General features: G+C 46.4%; 1 protein-coding gene across 5 annotated transcripts in view; it reads left to right on the top strand.

The window, feature by feature from the left end:
• The window catches only part of FAT1 (FAT atypical cadherin 1), a 373,940-nt gene that overhangs the window by 103,214 nt on the left and 256,793 nt on the right, over window positions 1-13,933 (top strand). For all 5 annotated transcript variants that reach the window (XM_029586952.1, XM_029586951.1, XM_029586948.1 and 2 more), the window contains exon 3: window positions 5,291-5,605. In XM_029586952.1, the coding sequence (XP_029442812.1) occupies window positions 5,291-5,605 (315 nt within the window). The remainder of the gene's footprint in view (window positions 1-5,290; window positions 5,606-13,933) is intronic.

The following is a 13,933-nucleotide window of genomic DNA, read 5'->3' as shown; positions in this document are numbered from 1 at the left end:
GAACCATCTCCCGGGAAGTATATTTTGTAGAGAGATGTGGCTGTAAGATTTTTAACTAATTATTAGGGATGGTGTTATAAAGGTTTTTGTTTTGCAGCTGGAGGTGATTTACTCCTGGGGGAATTCTACACAAAAATTAAAAAAAAAAAAATCTGTCTACAATGTTTTAAAATCCTGTAAAAAGCAAAAAAAATTTGGCAGACTTTTTTTGTTTAGCTAACACAGTATAATCATTGTCTTTGAGAAATAATTTTAATAGCAATTTAGAAAAATGTTGTTACTCAAAGGTGCATAATTTGCATTATTTTTGTGCAGAATAACCCCTGTTATAAGGTTTTGGCCTTTCCATTCTCCTCCCCCCCTTGCCTTTATTTATTTATTTATTTATTTCTATCTATTTAGATGCCGCCAATGCCAGAGCCTTGTAGTGGCTTACAGCAAAAACGTACATCGTATTACCCAATACTTAAAAAGCACAAAAAGCACAGACAAAAACAAAGTAGTGATGCTGCACAACTCTTTCGATCAAGTTAGCAAAATGTTGCATCCACCCCCCCAAGGTTGAACCCTTCACCATTTCACTCTCCCAGCCTTGAACTCCCCAGCCAGCTCTTCCTCCCTCTCTCTCTCTTTTCCCCACCAGGCTCAAACACCTTCCCCCAGTTCTCTCTCTTTGTACCCTCTTGCCCCCAGCTCTCTTCTACCTCCAGACTTGAACTCCTCCCCCCATTTTCTCTCTCGCTCTCTGCTTCCCCCACTTCCAGTTGTCATTCGGACTTCCATCCCCCCTCTGTACTGGTTCCCTCCCCCTTGAATCTCCTTCCTTCCAGTTTTTTCTCCCCATCCCCAGGATTGATCCCCTTCAGCAGCCTTCTTTCTCTGAGGCTCAGACCCCTTCCTTACTCTCTGCATTAGGACTCCCATTTTCCTCTCTCTGCCCCCTTTCTCCAGTTCTCTCTCTGTCTCTCCAACCTTTTCCTAGCTGGCTCTCATGCAGGCTCTCTCTTTCTGTGCGCATGTCACCACTGCAGCCTCTTCTCTGGGCCCACGGCAGAGCATCGCTGCCACAGCTTCCTTTCCAGGACCCTAAGCAAACCAGCACCACCCCCGCTGCAGCCTCCTCTCCAGATCCGTGCAGGTCATCTTGCACTGCCGTAGTAATGTCTTGGTCCCCCCCCCCCCCCCCACACACACCCCTTGCCAAATTCTGCAAGGAAATGCAGAATTCTGTGCGAGGGGGGAATTCTGCCCTGCGCAATGGTGCAGAATCCCCCCCAGGAGTAGTAGGGTTCGATTTGAGAAATAAAACTGTGAAAACATTTATGCGTTAGATATTTGAATATGGAATTTTAACTTTTAGGATATATATGTAGTCCTGTCTCTTAGTAAAGGGTGCAGATACAAAAATACGGTTGAATTAGCAAACGTTTGGCGCATTATGCGTATTTGGCAGCACGTTTAAAATAGACATGCCAATAAAATGATCCGAATCTTGGACTTGAGGAGTGGAGCCAAAACAGAATATCTAGGAAGACTCGTTCATCGCCCCTGTTCCTGCCAAAATGCTTTATCTTCTTTCTGTAGACGTTTCTGAACGTGACTAGCTCTGTTTAGGCTTTTAGATCGTTTAAAAGTGCATTTCAGAAAGCTCCCGAAGAGTGATGGCCTGGACCAAGAAGGGGAAGTTCGCTCTTCATTCAGACAAGTAAAGCGTTCTTCAGGGCTGGCAGCTGTAGTCTTTGAATCGCCTTTGTTGGGGGAGAGAGCGTTCTGAAGAGCACATTCTACGAACAGATCTTGTAGAGACGCAGCCCTTTTGCTTTACCCCTTGACTTTTGAAAGTAGTGACAGCTGCAGCTGTAGTGTACAGCATCCGGCCTGCGCTGTGAAAATGAATGCGGCGGCAGAGTAAAACGGCAGTGGCACTGCTGAGGCCTTCCTGCTGGGTTAACATCTGCGACTGGCATTCAGAAGTGAGACTCGATCGGGGCGAGGAGAATGTGCACGTGTTTCTGTATTGTGTAATTCCAAGTGCTTTTAATTACTGATTTTACATGGGTTGGGTATAGAGGATTCCTACCTTCAACGAAGTGGGGGGTGGGGGTGGGGCCTAGAGATCAGCTGTGGTCTGTGGCATTCCAGCAGGAAATGAATAGGGCAGACAGCAATTATGGTTGGTCCTTAATGCCATCAGAGTCTTTCTTTTTTTTTTTACTATATCTGGATGAAAAACAGTCCAGTCACCTTCCCTTCTTGCCCACTGGCATAATCATCTCTTTCCCTCCCATTCAGTCCCCTGGCATCATCATCATCATCATCATCATCTTCCTTTCCACCCCCCCGCAACCCAAATACCTCTGGTGGATAGTAACAATTGAGCAATCAGTGCTTCTTACCTGCTTCAGGCTTCCCTCTTAAGTTGGAACCAGGCAGGGCCAGGGAGTTTTATGACACTCACTGGCTCCATGCTGTTCAGACTTCAGAGAAAAACCAACAGAGGAGAAGGAAGTAGCAGCAGTGGGTAAGATGTGCCATTCGTTGACTCCTCTTTCCCTTGGGGGGGGGGGGGGCATAGCTCTGTGGTGGGGGGAGAGGATTTTGCCGCTGCCAGCGGATTCTGGCTGTGGCCCATCCCATCTTTTCTCTGTTGGACGACTTCAGATTTGCCAGTGAGCCTTCGGTTCCTTCAGCACACCAGTTGGGAACCTCTGCATTAGGCCACTGTTCATTTCTAGTAGCACTATTGGTTCAAGAGCAAACTGGATTTGTGTTTGGATTGTGGTACCTTTTATTGGGCTCACCTAAGAATTATCAGTCCAAAGGTGATGATATATGTGGAAGAAAAATCCCAGGTGCCTGGTCTCCTGGGCAGCCAAATTTGTATGTCTAGCACCTTCCAGATCACATTGTGTGGCCAGCAGTAGCTGCATTGGGATGAGCAGGTTTGGATCTGGAGTAGCACCTTCAGGCAGAAGTAGATAAGGGCTATGGACCTATAGCTTTGTGGCCTAGAGAGCAGATGCTGCAGGCCGAAAATAGTCCCAGTCCACGAGAGAGAATGGTAGGACAGGAAGAGGATGGAAATGGAGGCTGGGGAGGATGAGGCTGGATGAGGGCATGAACAAAAGAAATTAAAAACCACCTCTCTCTTCCCATTCCCCCCCCCCCCCCCCCAAATGATGAGCAAAAAAAAGAACAAAATAGGCTAATCTTGACTCTTAAAAGTTTTTTGGTCAGTGCCTGTTAGTCCATGGGCCACTCAGTCCAGCAGATGAAAAGTACTCTGAGCCAATTCTTTCAGCAAATGTGTTTATTCACAGTATAACACAGTCAGCTTCCAGCAAGGCCTGCAGGGCTCTGTCTAGTGCCACACAACTCCACTGAGCTCTGCAGCAGGTGCACTCTGACATCTGAGAGGTGGCACTAATAGCTCTGTTCCCAACTTATAAAAATTTGCACAAAACAACATATTTGTGCCTGTAACCTTTCAAAAGTTAGAAGGAACATTGACTGACTAATAACCCCTTGAATGTCAGCTGAAGGCTGCGTAAACCTTTTATAGTTCCTTAACTTTTCAAAAGAATTTTCCACTTCCGTATATGAGCTTTCATGAGTCCATGTGATGGTCAAAAGGTGGGACTTTTCTAATCTCAGCATAGAAGGAATATAAAAGATCTGTAAGATGATGAAGAGGGTGTCTTTTCTTAATATAGGTTTTATCAGCATACAAGAAAATCTAATTATATTGTAAAGAATGAAGCATATATCTTGATATTTTATATCCAAGGTCTTACAAAATATTTGGGATACATGTTAAATTATTTTTAATTAATTTCCTCTCTGGGTTATGTCTTTGTTATAAGTCTACAAATATTTTGCATGATATATGCTGCTGTTTTAGGAATGATATTTATCATTCCATTTTAATATGGGTATAACATATCATTCTCAGCTATTAATATCCTTTGCCTTACAATAAAGTAGATTTTCTTTAGATGTTGGTAAACTTGGTAAAGATGCAAACCTTCTCGGGGCCAGTGTAATAAGGCTGGCTTTAAAACTGCGCTGAAAGCCTGCGCACATTTTAGCAAACAAGCTTAAAAACATTCTAACCCCTGATGCAGTAAGCTAATGCATGGAGGGTTTAAAAAAATGGTACAAGGACTTGAAAATGTGCATGCATCCTTTTATAGACTGAGCACACATTTTAACTCAGGAAAGGAGAGTGATTTAGGAGCAAAAAACTGAATTTGTACACAAATCAGGTTTTTGGTGCATAAATCCAGAATACAGGGCTCCCCCTACCATGAACTGCAAGTTCAGCCCTACTCGTAGGCTGCTAAAGAGAAAGCTCCATAAAAAAGGTTACAGAAGCTTTGCACTACTCACTAATCACTTAGAGCTGGATTTTCTAACACCACGGGGATTTGTGAATCCGGTGTGGGGGGGGGGTGAAACGGGGGGGCAGTCCTGCGAAAGCCAGCAGTGATCGCACCACTGCGGTGTTATCGCTGCCGGCGTTCGCACCCAATAGCGCCACCGTGAAAGGTGGTGCTATTGGGCGTGCTACTGGCGGCGATAACATGGCCTACCTTATCGCCACCAGCGAAGTCGTCGTGGAGTCCGCCCCGACGCCACCCTGACTCCTCCTCTTCCGGTGCGGTCTCCGCCCCTAGTAAGCTATTGCACGAGAAAAGTCCCTTTTTGCATGAGATCCCGTTAGAAAATGACCCCCTTAGTGCTACACTTCTGTAACATTTTTTTATGAGATAGCATAGTTACTCTCTTTTCTATGTTGATTGATACCAACATTTGCCAAAAGTACTCTACCTCTGACCAGGAGTTAAATGTTGATCATTAAACACATGGGCTAAACATGGCCCCCTCTGCATTGAAAGTTAGTAGCTAATGCCTTCGATAGCACGGGAGTTCCATGCAAGGGCGCTAACCATTCTACTCAGTTTTGCGCGCACAATTTTTGTGGGCAAAACTCTTTACTGCATGGGGAGTACAGTATGTGCAAAGAAAATGGGCACACAGCTGCAGGTAAAACTGTGCTCTACTGTGTGCACCTTATTATATCAGGCCTTCAGTTTGGAGTGCATCTTTCATGTCTCATAGATTAGACTGGAAGTCACTGGTAAAAAAAAAAAATATATAAATTAAAAAAAATATATACACACACCCATACATACAATGAATGACGTAATTATTTGTTGAAACATATAGAGCGATAGATGTTGATTCTAATCATTGGTAAACAATACTTTCTTGCCTTTATTGTGTACAGGTGTCTTAGCGACTGCAGATCTTCTGGACCGGGAAACGACTGCACATTACTGGCTCACCGTTTATGCTACAGATCGGGGTGTTGTACCCCTGTCTTCTTTCATTGAAGTCTACGTAGAAATAGAAGATGTCAATGATAATGCCCCTCAGACCACCAAGCCTGTTTATTACCCAGAAGTCACAGAGAATTCACCCAAAGATGTATCTGTTGTTCAGATTGAGGCGTTCGATTCAGATTCCAGTTCTAGTGACAAACTGACATACAGGATTACGAGTGGGAACCCCCAAGGATTCTTTGCTATAAACTCCAAGAGTGGTAAGTGCACGTTATGCATGGGTTTTTGTGTGAGGTATGGATCAATTAATAATTTGATTGTGCAGGTTTAATAAGTTGTTGGGGTAGTTCACAGTAGAAGAAAGATTTTACTATGACTGTTTGTTTAGTTTTGCACAATAAAAGTAAGTGAGTTTATTTTTATTATTTGAAATCTTTAGACTCTAATATGAAACCATGTAGACACTTTTAGAATGAAACCGTGTGACCTGCTTAAACTGGGGACTTATCTGGAGCTCTTGAGGGTACAGCTTCATTCCTTGGGCTGTGAGGAAACATGTTGGAGTTGACTCAGGGGATATTTGTCTCCAGGGGAGAGCTATTTCTTGTGCATATTTGCATACCCCGAGCAGGCCTAATATTGAGGAGTCTTGGATTCTACCCTAAGAGGTAGATCTTAAAAAAAAAAGTACGCGCGCGCATAATTTTGTTCACGCAACTGGCGCAAACAAAAGTACGCCGGATTTTATAAGATACGCGCGTAGCCGCACGTATCTTATAAAATCCGGGGTCGGCGCACGCAAGGCTGCGCAAAATCGGCAGCCTGCGCGCGCCGAGCCGCGCAGCCTGCCTCCGTTCCCTCCGAGGCCCACCACCTTCCCCTCCCTTCCCCTATCTAACCCACCCTCCAGCCCTACCTAAATCCCCCCCCACACCTTAGTTGTGCAAGTTACGCCTGCTGGAGGCAGGCGTAACTTGCGCACGCCGCCGCCGCAGTGCCGGGGGACTCAGGACCGCCCTCACGGCCCGCCCCCGAACCGTCACCACACCCCCGGCCTGCCGACACGCCCCCGGACACGTCCCCTACCGCCCCTTTTACAAAGCCCCGGGACTTACGCGCATCCCGGGGCTTTGTGCGCGCTGGCGGCCTATGCAAAATAGGTGCGCCGGCACGCGAGTGCCCTGCGCGCGTAAATCCAGCAGGATTTACGCGCGCAGGGCTTTTAAAATCTAGCCCTATGTGTTTAGGAGCCAGGGGAAACATGATTTTTTTTTTTTTGTCCCCTTTTTATTTTTGCTTTATTTTTGTTTTACTTAGTTTTAACTGATTTATTCCTCCTGTCACTTTTTGGAGAGTTTGCTTGTTTTTTGATTGATTTTTGCTTTTCTGCCATTTTTTAAATTTTGTTTTTCTCGCACATCATTCTTTTTGTTTCGTTCTAGTCTCCCTTCCCCCCATCTTTCCCCTTGAGGTCGCTGTCCTCTTCACGGCTTGGTCCAGTGCATGGACCCGAGTTAGTGTGCCCACTTCCGGTCCTGGCTGTACTTCCCTTTGCACGCTTTCTCTTTTAAAGGGAAGAATTCACTAATTGGCCACAAAGGAACCCCTATGCCTCTCTGTTCTTCTTAGACCACAGTAGGCCCAGTGTTCATAAGCAGGCATCACAGGCACCAATGAGAGCATGCACTCGGGGGGGGGGGGGGGGGCCTGCTTTTTCTGCTTTTTACAAAATCAGCCCAGGCAAATGTCCTTTCTACCCATCATGTTATTCTTGATGTGGTACTGTAGGAGAAATCTCCAGGGTGAATAAATTAGTAAAACAAGTTGAATTGTGTGCTATATTAAAGCCTACATAGTTTATTAGCGGTTGGACTCTGGGTCTCAGTTCTGCTGTGGATATTGGAAAAAAAAATCAGGCTTGTTGGAATGTAAGTATAATTTGCTAAATGAAAAATTGAACGAGCATAAGAGATGAGATGACAGCAGGAATGCTACATTGTCTTTTTACCTGGGAACTGGAAAAATGAAAGCGACTAAGTTTATTATAGCTTTGAGGAACAGAAGGGCTAAGATTAAAGGCAGAATGGTTCTCCCTTCATCCCATTCCTGAAACCTGTTTGGATAGTTGTCAGTGTAATTTGTTTAGAGGATAATGATACCCAGGCTTCCAGCCATGGCCAGGAAGGCAGCTCCCTGGGTGACCTTTAAATGTTAGGGACGCACAGAAGAAAAAAATGTTTTTAGATTTATTTATGTGGTTCATTGTGACCCATATTCACTTCATTAGTTTCAATGCAAAAAAAAAAATATATATATATATGTCTGTTTCATTAGTTTTGTTTGTTTTCCATTTAAACATGGGGGAAGCATTACAGTCTATTCTGGGCTCCAGAATAGTGATTTTTTTTTTAATTAATTCTAATGAAACTTGTGAAAAGAAATCATCAGAAAAGAATTGCAAGGTATTAGAGTGTGGCAATAGTAGCTTAAGGCTCTGCAGAGGGATATAAAGGGGTACCAGGCTTACAGGATCGGCAGGAGTTCTCTAAAGCAATGTGAGTGGAGCAAAGGAGGAAGAAGAACATGCCAAGATCCAAAAAGAGGATGCCAGCCCAGTAATAGTGTCATAAACACTTGATGGTATCACGAGAGGCAAAGTGGCATCTGTACCCTAAGGCACTATGGAAGGGGGAATGGAGCAGAAAATGTGGCAGGAAAAATCCCAAGTTACAGAAAAAGGGACCAAGAATCAGAGTGGTATTAAGATAAAGAATTCAAAAGCATGGGAGAGGTGCACAGCAGCACCCCAGATGGGTAAGAAGACCTCAGAGTGTAAGAGCTGGAGTATGCCAGGAAGATACAGAGTCAGAAAGAAATTAAGAACAACAAGGTGTAAAATCTGCACATGGCAGCAAGGCTGAGTGACACAAGGATCGGAAGGTGAAGGACGAGGGGCATAGCATTAAGGCAGAGTGGCATGGAGATGCCAGTAATTCCTTTGGAACATACAGATAACTGTAGAGGGAGATGCCTCTCTCTCCCTGTCGGAAGTATGGCTACACTTGTCTGATCCACCAGGCCAGTAGGATATGTTAGTGTCACAGAGGTAAGCCACACACATCATAGGAAGGTAGTTACCCAAGTGCACAGTACAGTGGAACCGCGAGCGGGCCATGAAATCTGTTATGGTTCATGGAGTGATGCAACAGGTCTGCACAAGAGCAAGTGATGGCAAGAAGGTGAGTACCACAGATGAAGAATGGTATTAAAATCCTGACAGGCATTTCAGTAAGTTTGCAAAGCGATGTATGGCTAGGGCATGATGAAAAGCGAGCAAGTACTACTATGTGAGAAGGGGATTTGGAAAGAACCTTGAACACAACTGGAGTAGGAGGAAGCACCCTCAGGTAGCAAGACCGGCTTGGAATGGCAGTGGTGGCAGCAGTGAGGCTGGTATATCTTAAGAACTGGAATTGTAGGAGCAGAGAAATGCAGCGAGAAGGGTATCTATAATACCCCCAAAGGCGTTTGCCAGTTCTTCCACATAAACAGAGCAGTGGAGTGCAGTGTAATGTGGCAAGAAAGGCTTGGAGCAGCAGCAAGAGAAGTGGCATCTGTGTCTGTTAATATTTTTTAAAAATTGGAATGGTAGGAGCATAGAGACACAGCAAGAAGTGTAGCTGTAACACCCCCAATGCTGTGATGTTGTCACTTAGGCCCACGTAGCATTTGAAAAATTCCTTTGCAGGCAGAAAATGTAGCATTCTTAGGGACTGCAAAATTCATTGGAAGTTAAGGATCCTGAGCCTTGCTAAGACTGTTTTAATAAGGCTGGTGCATGGTATACTGAAGCTGGAAGTTTCAGGTCCCACGTGTTGAGGTTGGAGCAAAACAGGCTTCTGCATGAGCTTGCAGTATGTCAGTCCTGAGTGGATATGGTGGAGCATGGTGTGCTGCAGCTGGAAATGTAAGGCCACAGCGGTTATGGTTGGAGCAAGACAGGCTTATGCAGCATACGTTAGGCCTCAGTGGATATGGTAGAGAGTGGGATGCTGCAGCTGGCACTATCAGGCCTTGGTGGTTATGGCTGGAGCTAGAACACTTATGCAGGATATATCAGGCCTGAGTGGATATGGGGGAGCATGGGATGCTGCATCTGAAAGTGTCAGGCCACAGAGGTCATGGTTGCAGCAAAGCAAGCTTATGGAGGATATGTCAGGCCTGAGTAGATATGGGGAGCATAGGATACTGACGTTGGAAGTGTAAGGCCACGGTACTCATGGTTGCAGCAAAGCAAGTTTATGTAGGATACATCAGGCCACACTGGTTATGCTTGGAATGAGGCATGCTGCAGCTGGACATGTCAGGCCACACTGGTCATGGTTGAGCAAAATAGGCTTATGCAGGATATGTCAGGCCTGAGTAGTTATGGGGGAGCAAGGGAGGCTGCAAGTGGAAGTGTCAGGCCACAGTGCTCATGTTTGCAGCAAGACAGTCTTATGCAAGATAAGTTAGGCCTCAGTGATGGTGTTTGAAGCAAAGGAAGCAGAGGATCTCAGTGAAGTCATGCCCAGTGGTGGTGATTGTGGCAAAGCATGCAGAGGAAGTCTGTGGAGACATGCCCCAATGGTGGTAATTGGGAAACATCACCTCTGAGGCATGACTCTACTGATTTCCCCCGCCTGCTTTGCCTCAACAACTGTTTGGGGTGAAGCAGGCAAGAGAAGTCGGTGGAGTCATGCCTCAGTGTTGGCATTTGGGAGAAAAGGAGCCAGAGGAACTCTGTGGATTCATGCCTTAGTGGTGGTGTTTGGGGAAAAGGAGGCAGAGGAACTATGTGGATTCATGACCCAGCTGTAGTGCTTGGGGGTAAGCAGATAGAGAAAATCAGTAGCGTTTTGTCCCACTGGTGGTGCTTGAAATATGGGAGGCAGAATCAGGATGTAAAAAAAATCCCTGTGGTAGTATTGGGGTATGGCAGTGGAAGGTTGCTGCTAGATGTGCTGTCAGACTTTTGTGGTGTTGTAGTTGGAATATGGAAGTGAAAGGCTGCTGCTGGATGTGTTGCCAGAGCCTTATAGTGTCATGACCCAGTATTGTTGAGGATATTTAAGGAAGAAGCATAATGAGTGAAATCCCAGTGTTTGTTGTTGGGGAAGTGTAAGGAGGAAGCAGGCAGAGTCAGGTCCCACTGTTGTTGATATGTAAGGAGGAAGCAGGCTGAGTCAGGTCTCACTGTTGTTGTTGAGAATGTGTAAGCAGGAAGCAGGAGGAGTGTTCTTGTTAGGAACATCTAAGGAGGAAGCAAGCTGAGTCAGGTCCCACTGTTGTTGTTGAAGGCATGTAAAGAGGAAGCAGGATGAGTGAAGCCCTAGTGGTGGTGTTGAGGACATGTATGGAGGAAAGAGGTTGAATCAGGTTCCACTGTTGTTCAGGACTTGTATGGAGGTAGCAGGCTGAGTCAATTCCCACTGTTGGGGACATGTAAAAAGGAAGCAGAAGTAGTGTAGCCTCAGTGATATTGTTGGGGACCTATAAGGAGGTAGCAGGCTGAGCCAGGTCCCACTGTTGTTGGGAACATGTGAGCAGGAAACAGGCTGTGAAGCCCCAGTGTCATTGTTGATGACATGTCAGGAAGCAGCAGGACTGGTCAGACTTCAATGATGGTGTTGGGGACATGAGAGAAGTTAGCAGGCTGAATCAGGTGCCATTGTTGTCGTTGGTGACATGACAAGAGGCAGTAGGGATTGGTCAGACTCCAGTGTTGTCACTGGGGACATGACAGGAGGCAACAGGCTGAGACAGGCCTAGTGTGTTGTCATTGGGGACATATCAGGAGACAGCAGAGTGTGACAGGCCCCAATTAACTTGTCCCCAACAACAAAACGGGGGCCTGACACATTCTGCTGCCTTCTAACTTGTCCCCATCAAGACAACTGGGACCTGACACACTCTGCTACCTCCTGACTTGTCCACCTCAAGCCAACTGGTGCGTGTCACACTCTGCTGCCTCCACTTACACACTGACTGTCTTGATGGGGACAAGTCAAGAAGCAGAAGAGTGTAATAGTCCGCAGTGTTGTTGATGGGGACCAGTCAGCAGGATTGGTCAGACCCCAGTGATGGTAAACAGGACAAAGCAGGCAGAAAATATCAATGTACGTTGGCCCCAGTGATGTTGCTAAGGGCTAGGCAGGCAGAATGTGTCAGTGCATCCTGTCCCCAGTGATGTTTTTGGAGATATGGCAGAAGGAAGCAGGATGTATGTGACCCAACTGATGGTGTTGGGGACACAGCAAGACTCAGCTTTTGAGATGGTGTAGCCCTCAATCTGGTATCTCAGGCTTGGGTGGTAGCAGCAGTATGATTGTGGATGTGTGGCCTGACAGTACTGGGGATACAGCAGGTCTCAACTTTCGGGGTAATGAGGCCCTTGATCTGGCATCTCAGCCTGGGCGGCAGCAGCAGTGTGATTTGTGGTTGTGTGGCCCAGCTGACAGTGTTGGGGACACAGGAGGCAGATACAGTCACTAGATGTGAATTTTGCTGGATGTATTGTAGGCCCCATTGCAGGTATTTGAAGTATGTCAGACAGATAGGCAGAGCACCTACAGCTTCAAATTCATTTCATTCGTCTTGTCACTTGCATGGCAAATCTGGATACCCAAGCAAAGCCAGATTACTTTTCAGGAACACTAGCTTTTCCATCAAGGGTGGTTACAGTCTGAAGCGATGAGGGCTTAAGATGTCCCCTATCATCAAAAACATACTTTCACTGGGGATTCGCTAGGTCTGGCCAGACGCTGGACTTGTGGGACCAATATGCCAGCATATCTTTGTCCATATCCTCGATGGGCCCTACAAGATAGCGTTGTCACTGAGATTTGAGCTGTTGTCTCCTTTCCTAGTGTTGACTTGTATCTTTCTTCCCAGCTGCATTTGCGATCGCCTAGGATGAAAGTGAGGATTGTTTTTGTTTTACTGTTGAGGAGGAAGTGCTAACTGACAATGACAGGGTGCTGGTCTGACTTGGCCAATGATGGTGTTTCTTCCTGTGCTACAGCCCTCCTGGTGCTCTAGTTGACAGACCTCCTCTGTCAGTATGTTCTTCATATGTGTCAAGATTGTTGGCCTCCATTGCGAGTCTCCCTTTATCACGTGGTTCACATAATGTAGTGAGCATGTATGTGGAGTTTCCGGTCAGAGCTCCTAGTTTCTCTATCACCTGCTTTTCCAGAGATGCCAGACAGTGCAGCACCTCAGCTCTCATTTCCTCTTCCTATTGAAAGCCCTCCAACTTTTCTAACAGGATGTTTACAATGGGGATTACATCTTCCAAAGTTGCACTGAGGCACTCAGCTCTTGTGTCGTAATATTGTCACAAGCTGTCTCATGACTGACCAATCATGATGCTCTAGGGTAGCTGTTGTGCTTGGCAGTCCACGGCTAACCCTGCAAACTGCCGCACTCACTTCTTGCCTTGGCTGCTTTTGCTTGACGCTGGCGTCTCCACACAGCAGAAGGCCCCTAATCCGGGGCCTCTGGGCTTCCTATAAGCACTGCCGCTGCCCTCTTTGTGGATGATGATGACTTACTGTGCGGCACAGACCTCCTTAGGTGCGTGCCTTAGGCCAGAATTTAAAGGGTCCACTTCGGGAGGCCCCTGCGGCCCCTATTGATGACAGCCAGCTAAGGGCCTATAAGAGGCCTTCAACCTTCTTCACCCCAGCAATAGGTCGGCTCCGTTGGAGAAGTGCATTGCCTCCACGTGTTCCTGATTCCAGCTTCCTGTCTCTTGATTCCGTCTGTGTTCCATTCCTTGTGGCAGTCTGTTCTGTGTTCTTAAGTTCTCGTCTTCACCCTGGTCAGTCCTCCTCCTCATCTGTCTCCAGCATCTTCATTCTGCTCATGTGGTCCCTCATCCTCCACTCTCTCTTCATTCCTTTCGACTTTGAATTTGGACTTCTGGCTTTAACTTCAAATTTGGATTTCTGCCAACCTCGGATTGGATTTTGATGCTGCTTGATCTCTGCCTGCCACTGACCACTGCCTGGACCATGACACTGAACAAACTCTGCCTGCCTCTTGACCTTGTTTGCTCATTGCCTGCCTTGCCTGCTGCTAGACTCCGCCTCTGTTTTCTTCCATTGTGCTGGCCTGCAACATCTTCTGTGCAACAGATCTTCTCCTCTACAGAGGCCCATGCCTAAGTCCAGCCAGCCCCGGCACCCGAGGGCTCAACCTAAAGGGAACGAGGGCTGGCATTGTGAAGCTCCTGTTGGGCCTCTGCTTCGGCCAGTTCCGTCTGCCAATGGTGGGGACCTTCAAGGCTCTTCCCTGCAGGTTGCACCAACCTAACCTTGGCCTAAGGATCCATGCCCTCAACAGTAGCCTGCACACCTATCTCCATTTCCATAGAGAGATTATGCAGGGGAGTCTGCTACTCCACTAGCCTTTGCAGTATCACATATGTAGAATTCCAGCAGATGCATACATCTTGAATGAGATAATTGTGAAACGCATCTAATTCCTCCTGCTTTTCATGGAAGTGCCTAGCTATTTTCCTACACTTTTCTATTAAACCATGC

This window comes from Rhinatrema bivittatum, chromosome 1 (assembly GCF_901001135.1).
Source record: "Rhinatrema bivittatum chromosome 1, aRhiBiv1.1, whole genome shotgun sequence".
NCBI lineage: Eukaryota > Metazoa > Chordata > Amphibia > Gymnophiona > Rhinatrematidae > Rhinatrema > Rhinatrema bivittatum.
Note: the sequence above shows the minus strand (reverse complement) of the source record. Positions and strands in the feature narration are given on the sequence as shown.